This window comes from Centruroides vittatus, unplaced genomic scaffold (genome assembly GCF_030686945.1).
Source record: "Centruroides vittatus isolate TY-2023 unplaced genomic scaffold, ASM3068694v2 contig_371, whole genome shotgun sequence".
NCBI classification, from domain to species: Eukaryota; Metazoa; Arthropoda; class Arachnida; order Scorpiones; family Buthidae; genus Centruroides; species Centruroides vittatus.
In genome coordinates, this window is record NW_027122194.1 from 660,793 (window position 1) to 674,104 (window position 13,312).

Here is a 13,312-nt window from a genome sequence, read left to right on the forward strand (position 1 = left end):
ATAGTAGTCATTTTCTTAAATAACATAAAAAATTGTATATTTCACATAGTTCAGTTGCATTAATTTTCTAAATATTCAGCATGTGCTCCTATAAAATTTAAGAAATGTCACTTACAGTTATTTACAACCAGACACCTCAACTATAGTTTTAGTTTTACATTATCAAAATATCATCTATGTGCTCCTTAAGAGAAAATATCTTAATTCCAAAAATGATTGAAATTTTCTACTTTAGCCATATTATTTAAGATTTTATTTAAAAAAAAACATTAACTAAAGTTTATTATTTAAAACAAATAAATTCTTACCCTATTCATTAAAACTGCTCTTCGAATTTCCCGAACACCATCATATACCAATCGTGAAGCATCAATAAATTCATTTTCATCTAATTCTTTAGCTGAGCTTGATCCTAGTGCTTCAACAGCTGCTTCTACTCTTTCAGCAAAATTAGGCATAACTGGAACATTTCATATAATAATGAAAATCTCTTTCTCAATTTAAAATTAATTTAATAAATTTTTCATGTTCCAAATTTTAGTTCATAAATCATTATTACCATCATTATCATCATCATCATTACCTTGTTCCCTGAGTACTGCAACAGCTTTCAAAACTCCATCTGTATAAATTCCTGGTTCATAATTATCCATTTCAGTTGTTACAACATTACAAACTCTTGCTGATCTTCCTCTTATTGCTCCTGCAGTTCTATCTAGTGTATCTGCATCGCCCTCTTGGAGTGCCAAGACACATTTATTCACATCTTCAAGAATATGACTTTCTAAAGAGAAAAATATCAAATAGAAGCAGTTTTAAATCAAATACAAATAATTTTTAAGTTATAATTAAAGTTTCAAATTTGAATAATTTATTTTTACAAATTCAGTCTGAATTTTTGATTTATTCACAAAATAATTATTCTTGAATACATTTAGAAAAACTGATTTTGCTGTAGTTCTTATTTTTAATTTTAATTATAGACTACATTTCTTTAAAATTTTTAATTACATTGATTTAATCATTATATTTGTTATTTAAATATTTTTTTTATAATAAAAATGATTATTGATACAATACAACAACATTGTTTGTTCAGCCATTAAGAACATAACTGTAAACAGACTGGAAACTTTCTATGAAAAATACAAATAATTAAAAATTTCATTAAAAGACATTTTCTTTTTTCAAAGGAAAAAAAAAATTAAATAAATAAATTAGATCATCTTAAACAATAAGTTAAAAACTCATACAAAACTCACCACTAAAACAATAGCTTAAATTAATAAAGTTTCAAAATCAAGCAATTTTAAAGGTTGTTCAAATAAAACAGACCATGCTAAGAGCATTATTAATAATTGACAAGTATATGCAACAGTGTAAATGCTGAGACATGCAAAAATATTAAACAATGTAGTCAGTTTAAATCATGCATAGCTTTTTCAACAGACATATTTTACTACTCTGTATTGCATATGTGTATTTTTTGGTTGTTTTTTTAATGATTTATGCATACTAGGCTTGTAAACTTCTTGTTAAATGTGTTAAATTCTTGTTAAAATGATTTTTAAATTAAATTGATGTGTTCCAGACTCCAGAGTCTGGAACAGATTAATCTAATTTACACTATTCTTTATGGGAAAAATCCATTTAGTACTCAGACTTCCAAAACAAATTAAGTTCAAGTACTGAGGTACCACTGTATTTATTTAAAAACTTTTATTAAACCATCAACAAATTATGAATATTGAATATGTGCATTGAAGTGTAGTAAATCTGTAAGGAACTGAGTCCGAACGTTATTTTTATTTTATTATTATTATTTCCGTTTTATTATCTTTTGTTTGGGGTTTATGTTTATTTAGGACGAAGGTTCCCCACCACTCTCTTGTTAGTAATGAAAAATGAAGATAAAACAACTCACGGAGAAATAAGCGCCGTAGGAAAAATCTTGCGCACTTGCGCTGCCCGGCGGAAGTAACAGTCCGCAGAAAAAAAAAATGGAGGGGGGAGTCCCCACAATCACTAGTAGAGAAATACTTGATAAACCGTCTTAAACATCCCAGAAAATTATGATAAATATTTTGTAAACGGTTTATAAGCTTTGTCGGAAACTTAAAGCTGCCAGAAAAGAAAGTTAATGTTAGCAACTAAGTATGTAAATAAAGGGAGTAACCCAGCTCAAGTGTGACATCACCTCACAGTATAAAACCCGTACGTTAACCGAAGAAGGAGAGGTGATTTCCAAACCGAGGTGAATTCAAAATCGAGGCGACGTTGAGAGCGAGGTAGATTCGAAAGCAAAGTATTTTCTGATAAAAGTCCAGATTGATAATTGGATGATCCAAGGTGTTAAAGAGGAGTTCGATTGACGATTTGACGATATCGAAAGGATTGAGGAAATAGTTTCTTCATATAGTGAGGTGATGGATAGATGTTTAATTAGTAAGAGATATTGTTCATAGTTTCTAAGTATTTGATTGTCGAATTTCAAGGGGAATTACTATTAAGTTAAGCTAAGTAGCTGAGTTTATTGTCGGGTTGACTTGTTGATTTTCATTAATAAATTTGGTTTGGATTATTGATACTTGTACGTAGTACATTCTAGTTGCTAATTAAATATATTTGAACTTTTGATCTGACTTGATATTTATCGTTATTATTACTAATTTTTCGGTGCACGCTTAAAAGCCCAGGCCTGACAAACTAATCTCGAATCCGCGTAAAGTACCCGTTAGGTTAACGGAAGTTTCACCGACCGTAATTATAGTCGGTTTCCTAAGATACTAAAAAAAAATAGTACTTTACAAATCTTTTTCTTAATATGGCTCTTTCTTGAATGAGTCTCTTATAAGAGTGACACCATATGTCCTTATATTGGTACATTGCATTGTAATGCACATGCACATTGAGGCTTCTTTTTGGACTCTCCTCCCTACAGCACTAGAAATGTCTTTTCATCAAACCTACAGTAGGTTTGGCCAGGCCTACAATGGGAGTGGCTGAACTAGGCCAAGTGGCAAGAGACAGGTCACATGAAAATACCTGGAGTGTTGCTCACCTGAATTTGATCCTGGTTCTCTCAGAGTGGTAGGCTGTCATTTTAACTCTCTCAGCCAACTGTTAAAAACATGGTTAAAAAAATCCCAAATGCTGTGCAAACATCTTCACCCTTACATGAAAATTATTATGGTATTTGTTGTTATATACCATAATGTATATGGAGAATTTCTCCATGTACATATTTATGACAATGGAGTTTTTCTGTGCTCAATTTTCATGTGGCCTTTTTATAGAAATATAGTGTGTGAAACTGAAGTGTTCACACACTATATTTCTAGCTATATTATGGAGTATGATAATTTTTTCCTATCTAAAAGTTTAATCTGAATTACTTTGTCAAGTAATTGAGATTGTGATATATATATGTTACCGGCCAAACCTGATTTCAGGCCAAACTGATTTACATACTATAAATAAGTGCCAGTGGTAAAAAAAAAAAAAAATTATTTTGTGTAATTCGAAATGCCACCACAGTACACCCTATAAAAATAAATAAAAGATAAAATTTTTTATATGTTATGCTAAGAAGCACAAATAAGTTCAATTTTAATTTTAGTTTGACTCTAAAAGTTATTTTTATTATTTTGTTTGAATTTTTGAAAATATTTTCGAAAGTTAATTACCTTTAAAAGTGCATGGCTTAATGGTAACCTAACCTATTCTAATAATTATGGTAATTTATTAGAATAGGTTAGGTTAGGTTAGAACGCGCATCCCCACTGTTCCCTGTCTTCTGATTGCTGGAATCGGAGACGAGCCACCATCTTCGATACCTAGGGTAATATTAACCCCGTTTTTTATAATTAAGTAGACTGTGTTTGAATAAATATTGTTCATCTGATTGATTGCCTTTTAATTTTATTTTAACCATTAATATACTTGAATAATAATTCTAAATCAGTTTGGCCTGACACACATAGGATAAACTAGTTTGGCCGGTAACATATATATAATTAAACATTTAAAGCTGCTGTGTTTTTGTGGCTTTCATTATTTTTACCTTTTATTATTGAAATGCATAAAGACTTCTGTGACAAAAAACAAGGACAAATTTCTTTTTAGATTTAAAGTAAGATTTCTTTTGATAATAGCAAACAAGTATTTTTTGTTTCTTTTTAGAAAATAATAATATGTTCATTAAAGAGTCATTAACATTTTAAATAAATGTTAATTTACTTCTCTTAAAGTTGTAGTTATTTTCTAAATGAAAATAAATTTCACTGTAGATAAAAAATTTTTGCAAAATTTTTTCTCTGAAAAATTTTATCAATGATAATTATAATTATCCATACTATTGATTCTCTACATCTTTCCAAAAAGTAAAGAAAATATAATGCTTTTAACTTATTCTTAAAATAAAACAATTAATATTTAATAACTTAAATTCTTTACAGTGATTATAAGAAATTTCAATATATATGTATTGTGTTCATACCAGTTATTCAAATATAACAATTAATGCTCATATATACCATATTTACTCGCATATAAGATGAGGTTTTTATCCATTTTTCACTGCTTCAAAAACCTAGGTCGTCTTATACGTGCGAGCAAAGGAGTTTTTGCATTTTTGCAATAATTTTTGTGACTGTGTATTCATATTTTTTAGCAGATGCTCACCCTATGGTGTTTAAAAACAAAAAGTATTTTATCAGGGTCGTTTGAATCCTCCTTGTGTATTGTCAGGAGTAAAGATGAATAGAAATAGGAAAAGCAAAGCTTTTGAATTGAATTCCAAAATTACACAGAAGCCCAATATAAGTTTTAATTCATTCCCACTTGAAAACAGATGATTACTTGGAAACCGGAATTCGAAGAAACTCATAAGTGTAATCAACAAAGAGTAAATTTGGCTGTTAAGAATTGGCAAAAAAGGTTCCCGACTGTCCAGCTTTACATGAACAAATTATGTTGTCGATTTTACAAGATTTTTCTTGAAGTTTAAATCTAATTTTCTTTATTTTGATCTTGAAAGTCACACCTCATCCTATATGCGAGATTGTCTTATGTTCGAGTAAATACGGTAAAGAATATTCACAATTTGGAAGAAAAAATAAATGCGTTTACATTCTATCCTTCTTTCATAACTTTAGGAACAAAAGTCTTTACAGGCAGAGTCAACCTTTTATTTGAAGCTACTTGTCTACTTCATTATGTAAAAATGTTTTTAAAAAATTTTTCAGGTGCAGGTACAGTTATGATAAAAATATCTTAAAAAGTTATTTTTTAAGATATTTTCTAATATGACAATTATTTATATATATTTATTATTGTCCTTGGCCATTTCATTAATTAATGTTATTGAACTTATAAACTTATTTAAATAAGTTAAAAAAGTTTTTGTTCAATCTAAAAAATTAAGAATTATTTTTATTTATAATAAAACTGTTGATATCAAACCACTTATACATACATACATACATATAATTTTTTTTTACCTGAAACAGCAAGGAAATCATCAATTGTAGTAATATCATCCACTGCTTCTGTAAGTATTCTCACTTGATTCTCCCAGGCATCTTTAAAGGCATCCATATTTTCTTGTGCTACTTTTGATTTTGGTCGGGCAGCAAGAATACGAGCAGCATTTATAACCTAAAAATTACATAAAATTACATATGTTAATTAGCCAGTCAAATTTTTTAATTGATGAATTTTAGCAAATGTAGTTTTATTATGATCATTTAATTCATGTAACATTATACTGTTTTTTAGCTAATTCATTGGATTTAAGATTCAAAAGAAATCCATAAGTTTTTTACTCCTTGAACAATTTGTAACACTTTAAAAATATTTATCCAATAATCTTTTTTACATACAATTTTTTGAAGTAAAAATATTGCTGTAAAATGACAAACTACAAAAGTTCTGTTATTACTTTTATTGCATTACCTGTGGACAGAGACCTTCTATTTGGAAAGCAGCAAATCGAACCATTTTTACACCTTCCTCATTATTTGACATGGAACAGGCTAAGTTAGCAACCTAATGTGAAAATAATTTAAATTTTAAAATTAATTTAAAAAAGCCTATTTATTATTGAAATATGTTATATACCAAACAGTTAAAATAAAAATTACTTCAACTAATTTATTTGCATGTTCTGTAAAAACTTGAGCATATTCTTCTACTTCTCTTTCATTTCCAGCTTTTGCAGCTTCTATTAGTACAAGCAATGGCACACTTGTTTCAAGGAAAGAATCAGAAACATGATCAACTACTGCTTTTCTTAACTGGCGTCTTAAATCTTTTGTTTTGTGCGTCATATGTTCAATGGCTTTATCAAGAGATTCAGAAGATTCCTTTTTACCAACCTATTAGAAAAAACAAATACAATTAGTTACTTCTAAAAAATTGAATTAGATACACATTTAATTTCAATGATTTAAGTATCTTGTAACTTTGACAAAATTTCTCAGAATTTTGACAAAAGTTACAATTTCAAATACATTAATTGTATTTTTTTTTGTTTATACATCCAGTACTAATTTCATATTAATATTGATTTAAAATCAAGCAATAAATGAGATTCGTTTAGAAAATAAAAAACTGATTTTCATTCAATATTATTTTCTGAAGAGAAAATAAAGAATGCTTTTCCATTATTGGTATATATAATAGATTTAGAAATTTATTTCTTTCTACAAAATAAATATTTTCCTCAAATGTTTTATTTGTAAAATTAATTATTATTTCTACTTTAAAAAACTAAAGATAATATATTGCAATTTTATAACTGATAATAGCACATGCTTTTTTATTTATAAATAACACTGTAATAAGCACAGAACAAATATATTTCAGAACATTTCATACTTCAAAAAGATTGAAAATGGTAAATCTCCAATTGTTGTTTCCTTTATGCCATAAGTCATTGATCAGGACTATCAGCCTCTCTGGGACAAAACAAAATTATTAAAAGGATGTAACAATCAAAAAGAACTATTTATTTGGGAGAACCTTTATATATCAACTCTAACACCATGCAACGCAACAACTCTAGAAATCCCTCAAATGTGGACTACGTTATTTAAGCATTATAATCTGCATTTCTGGAGATACAGTGTTGCATAGCAACCACTGTTTGTGAATTCTACCTCATTTCTTTTCCTGTTCAAAATATTTTCGAACTACATTCCAATTTAAATTGGTGTTCCATCTAGCCTCTTCGTTCAAATCAACAAGCAGTTTGAAAGCTTAGAAATAAAAAAACTGTTGTATTTGATTTTCACCTGAAGATGGTAACTGTATGTTATTGAAAGTGCTTGTGAACTTATCAAAACTCTTAACAGTCGCTGTTCGTAATGCCACAACACGTAAGTGTAACTTATGATGATATTTCTGGTTAATGTGAGCTTAGGTATACAAATTGGCGGCACTTCCAGTAATCTCGAATGCAATGACTAAACGAGTTGCGAAGTAGAGGAAGCTGCTGACGATTGTGTCGTGATATGCAAATTATTTTTTGAAACACCCCATGTGGAGACACGGTAGGAGAATTGTAGATTTTGCATTGATACTGAATTTGAGTTTTTTAAAACTCCTAATTTTTGAATTTAGTTATTTATTAATAGTAATTTGTTAAAAATGGGTTAATATTATTAATAATATATTCTGAATATATGGGTTAATAATATTCTGAAGCATTTTGGGCTGAGTGCACCTCTCAATCGTTTTTCCAATTGTTCAAATCTGACTTTTCCGAATTAGGTATTGATACCAGAATTGATAAAGGTTTTAAATTAGCAGTAACGTTAGGAATACAGCACGTACAGGATGTGTGTAAAAAGTGTTCTAATTTATGTAAAATAATCTATCGAATTGACAGAGAATCATGTGTTATGTGATGCCAAACGTGCAGAAGCAATTCTTCAGCTTTCGAAGAAACATTTAAAGGGAAATGCGGCAAAATCTTGTGGAATCGAATTTTTTCGTTTATGTGGCATTACATTGGATTAGACTGCTCTACTACAACAGCCGCCTTAGCCTCAGGTATTTCTAATAGAGCTGGAATAGACTGGTCAAACCACATCCGTTTTGTAATGATGGTTGCTATGCATAATTTAACTACATTTAAAATTGGTGGGCCAAACAAAACTGTAGAAATAGACGAAACAGTCATATGCAAACGCAAATATGAAAAAGGTTGGAAATTGAAAAGTACAAAATGGGTTGTCGGTGGAATATGCAGAGAAGACAGGAACTGCTTTATTTGTCAAGTGAACGATCGATCCGAAATTACCTTAAACTGGATAATTTCTAAATTTGTTAACTCAGGGAGTACAGTCCTGACTGACGAGTGGAAAGGCTATATGAATATAGACGATCTGCACGGAATCGATATCAAACATAGAACCATTCAGAAAATTTTGTTAATCCAACTACTGGCGATCACACCCAAAATATTGAAAGACTCTGGGGGTATTTAAAAAATAAAAAAATCTGCCGAAACATTATACCGACGATCTATCCGATTCGTACATGTATGCATTTATGTACAAGAAGTTTTTAGATTGGCCATCTAAGAAACCCGGCGAAAGATTTTATATATTCTTACAACATTTAAGAAAGATATTTCCTGGATCAGGCAGAATTCCCGAATGGAAAGAACCGGAGACTGTTCCCGCCGCTCCCGTTTGTACTAATAAGAAAAAAGTGAAAAAGGAAACATGCAAGAAATGTGACGTTACAAAAAAGAGCGAAAAAACCACTAAGAAGAAACGAAATCAGACTGGTCCGTCAGAATCAACTGTTGTAGAAAACAAGAGTCGGAAGAAGGGAAAAGAAGCATCTTAATGTAAGTAAATCTGTTTTTTCAATTTAATAATTACCTTTTTACATAAAATAGATTTAAAATAGGGATTATTAGTGTCTAATAATCCGCGAGGCCTAATTTGCATAAATAATTTTGCCGATAGTCATAATCAAGATGGCGGCCGGAAGTGCCGCCATTTTTGTATACCTAAGCTCACATTAACCTTATTTCTTTATTTTGCACAAACAAAATAAATATATTGAAAAATATAAAAACAAAAAAATTATATTTTGGATGTTAATCTAGTATCAAAGATATTCTGATTCAGCATGACACACATCCCAACACAGTCCTGAGAAAAACACCACACAAAACAAGCAAAGCTCACCACTCATGATGGGGAAAAAAGCCTTGTTCAAATACTGATGAGTCCTTAAGTACCCTTTCATGGTTGTGCCAGTGCTGCCAGCTAAAACACACCAACAAAAATAATATTGGAGTAGACCAAGATAGCCAAATATTGCAGCACCTTAGCACTAGCGGAAATTAGAATTTGCCGACTGAAACGCTTTCAGTTAACCGACATTTCAGTTGATCAGTATTCAGATAATCGATGCTCTACTGTACTTTCCATCAGAACATAAAAGGAACATAACCAAAATTTTATCTGGATTGGACAAAGATTGCAGGAGTTATAAGGAATTCACATACATAAACACAAACACATGACAGCTTTTTTAGAAAATATTTAGTATGATTGACTACTCTTAAAAAATTACATTTATACAGTGATAATTAGGGAAATTTTGGATAAAATAGAACAATTTACAAAAAGCAGGACCTATATGCATAGTCCAGTATTATATTTACTCATTAAGAAATACAGTACAGTACTGCACATAATGAAAAAAAGACAAAAATAAAATTCAATATCACATAGAATCCACATCAAAAGAAAGAATTCATAATGTAATATTTAAAAAATTCATGATGAGCAGATTAAGTGAAATTGAGAGAGATCCTACATCCAAACTAAAGTAAGTTTATTGAATGCAATTTGTTTTATTGCAGATGCAGTAAAAAAATTTCAGAAATAATTATTAATTGCTAGAATTATATTACACTTATCAAAAACATTCTGTTCATTGATGCATTATCTTCAATAATGCATTAATAAATTTAAATAATCAGAGCCAATGAGTAAAAGTTAATATTTAAGCATTGATAAAGAAATGTTCAAGAAATAGATTCTGATGACAATCAAGATTGTCATCAGAATCTGTCAGATGGTGATGGTGAAGAATTTCAATCAGAAGAAAATCTGTCTTTTTCAGAAGCTATAAGTGAGCAAAAAATTTTCTTAGTTTGTTGGTTTTTTTTCCAGCATATGACAAAAGATCATGAAAAGGATATTGCAGAACTTCAGAGAATGACTGACTTGAAAATTATCAGCAACAAGGATTAAAACAAACCAATATAACAATTTTTTAAAATGTAATAATACAACAACAAATAAGCCTAAACATTTATTAATTATTTAGAGTTTTGTTAAATTGAAAAATAATGCTTTAAAGGAACAAAATCAAATTTTGCAATGTAAAAAAACAGTTACAGTCTAACTTGATTATAACGTCATCAGATGTAACGACAACCCTTATGTAATGTCAAATTTTTATCAGTCCCGCGACTTTACTATACTAGATAATGTTAAAAATCCCGCTTGTAACGACATAAAACCCCGTTTAAACGTCATATTTGAAGCACTTCCAAATTTACAAATGTTATTTCACAAAGAAAATACTACGTGTTTAGACCTAGGGTCAGAGTCCACTTTCTAGAACAACTGGGTGGGTACTCTCCCCACCTGACTTCGGTGGGGTGAGATTTGCTACACTTTTAACGACGTGACGATCAGTTATTATGTACTCATTTTTAAATTACTTTATGCTAAATTGTTAAATATTCTATTATTTTTAATATAACATTACATTAAATAGTTTATAAAGAAATAATTGAATTATTTTTAATTGGCATACATTAATTTAACCTTTTGTTGCCTTTTGATTCAATATTATTCTCAAAACTGGAAGTTCCGCCATTATTAAAACTTATGACAAATAGAAATTTCTTATGAAAGGAAATTTTTGAAATTTTTAATTGCATCGATGTAAACTTCGACATAATAATGTAAATAAAGTTGATTTAAACATGTAGTTTGCATTTTTATACATATAATAATAAATTTATTATGATAATAATAGACTTCGCAGATAACGACACTCAGTTATAACGTCAAAAAATTGCCGGTCCCATGGATGACGTTATAAACGAGTTAGACTGTATTTTAAAAAAAATGACTGTAGAATTGTTCAAAAATGCATTTTGAAGAACACTACAATTTTGACTGTTCTCTTTTCACAGTCCCAAATTTGTCAGATTGGAGAGATCTGATTGTATTAGTAAACTTGTGAAAAGAAAAATTTTCAAATTTTACATACATTTGCCATATACTCTGATAGAAGATCTTGTAATGCCTGTCGAACAGCATTACATTCAGCAACAATTCTTTCTCTACGATCATCTCTAGTACAAGAAGAATCAGCCATCAATGCAGCACCGCTGATTATGCTTTCTAATCGCTCTTCCAAAGCAGGACGGGTTCGGATTTCGTTGTATGTCAGTGGATCCATATATATTCGTTCCTAAGAATAAATTTTAATTTGCTTTACAATATAAATTTCTTTTTAATACTCTCATTATTTTTTCCTTGCAATACTTACATCAAATTCGTCCAAAGCTGCTGCCAATTCACCTGGCCCATCATAAGGTGGATGACCAAGAGCTCCAGCTGTTGTCTTGCCCTGTGCCACTTCACTAATAGTATTAACAGCTTCACATACTTGTTTAAAAATATAATCACGATTTTCTTTAGCAGCAGCTAATTCCGGATGTCGAACATAAACCTATTCAATAAAATATACTTTTATATTCTAGCTATAAGTATAAAAATAAATCCTATATCTATCTACTGTATATCAAAAGTTGAATAACTTATTTTTGAGGAAGGAAAAATTCATTCCCCAAAAACAGTAATAACTAACAACGTTGACTATGGATTTTTGATAAAAGATTTTTCAGAATTTTGTGAAAGAGTATATTAATTTATAAAATTTTTAACAAAAATTATAATATATAAATTTTAATATACAGATTAAAAATTAAACATATTTCAAAACTGGTTAAATTCTATAGCATTTTTCAAATTTAGATGATTAATAATCATCAATATTTTAACTTTTGTAATGAAATTTTTTAAGCAAAGCTGCTTCCAGCCATCAAATTTTTCATGAAGAATGAATTTCTCATTATAAATTGCTTAATTTTATTAAAAAAGCTGATATATTAAGTTTATTTTATTGGAAACTAATTTGTCTCGATGACACTATTCTATCTCTGAATTACTGAATGTCAATTATAAACTTTCCAATATCCATTTTACAATTTAAACTTCTATCAAAATAGTTGTATAAATTAATAATAAGATTAAAGTTTAATACCTCTTTTATATTTAAAAACTTTTGTTTTCCAATGTCTTTAATAAAGGATAAAAGTTATGAAAGTTTTGTATTCAATATGAATTTAAATCCTATGTATGGCAATCATCTTATGATAATATCAGACAGGTACCATCTTAGGTTGAAATTATTAATTATACTGGCTGTACTCAAGCTAGAATTCAGGATTTCACTATTAACAATTTTTAGCAGAAATAAAAAAAAATTACTTTCAAATATTAAAAATGTGATTGTTTCTGTTTTTTGTTAGAATCTTACTATCAGTAATAATCAAAAAAGGATCATTTCAAATAGGAATTATCTTTTCTTAAAAATATATCTTGTTTGAAGCTAAAGTGTGATAAATTTTATGGTGATCATAAATTGTAACAGACAGAAAAAGTATGCTGTAGTTCTTATAGCTGAATGAAAATATCTTCTATGGGTCAGATTTGGTATTAGTTTATAGAACTTTTTTTAATATAATTTTAAATGCTAATCAAAATTTTTTCTTTTCCCAATTTTAGGAGTTATGATTTCACAAAAGAACATAACAACCTTAATAAAACAACGTTTTATTTTCACTTATAAATGTATTTCAAATATCATTATTGCAATATCATTCTTCAGTACAAATCAAACATTAAAATCTCTGAGTAAAACATACACACAAGGTTTGGCATTCTCTTAGGAGGATGCTAAACCTTGTGTGTGTTTTTTATTTAGAGATTTTAACTCTTCATTTGTACTGAAGGATGCCACAAGAGAGGTATTTGAAATGCAATGAACAATTATTTATTGTGACATCATTGCAATGCCAGGCTGCAATTTTTAATCATACTTTTAATTAATTTAAAATATAAGATCTCCACCTCAAAATAGTAGTGGCTTGCACCTGTACATCATACTTTTCCTTTAACAATAGAGTTGTGCTGGTCAT

The 13,312-nt window shown here is 29.1% G+C and overlaps 1 protein-coding gene across 3 annotated transcripts in view; it reads right to left on the minus strand.

The window, feature by feature from the left end:
- The window catches only part of alpha-Cat (catenin alpha), a 90,703-nt gene that overhangs the window by 22,284 nt on the left and 55,107 nt on the right, over window positions 1–13,312 (minus strand). For all 3 annotated transcript variants that reach the window (XM_067270417.1, XM_067270419.1, XM_067270418.1), the window contains exons 7-13: window positions 11,599–11,781; window positions 11,317–11,520; window positions 6,144–6,377; window positions 5,956–6,048; window positions 5,502–5,658; window positions 584–784; window positions 309–460 (exon numbers count right to left, since the gene is read on the minus strand). In XM_067270417.1, the coding sequence (XP_067126518.1) occupies window positions 309–460; window positions 584–784; window positions 5,502–5,658; window positions 5,956–6,048; window positions 6,144–6,377; window positions 11,317–11,520; window positions 11,599–11,781 (1,224 nt within the window). The remainder of the gene's footprint in view (window positions 1–308; window positions 461–583; window positions 785–5,501; window positions 5,659–5,955; window positions 6,049–6,143; window positions 6,378–11,316; window positions 11,521–11,598; window positions 11,782–13,312) is intronic.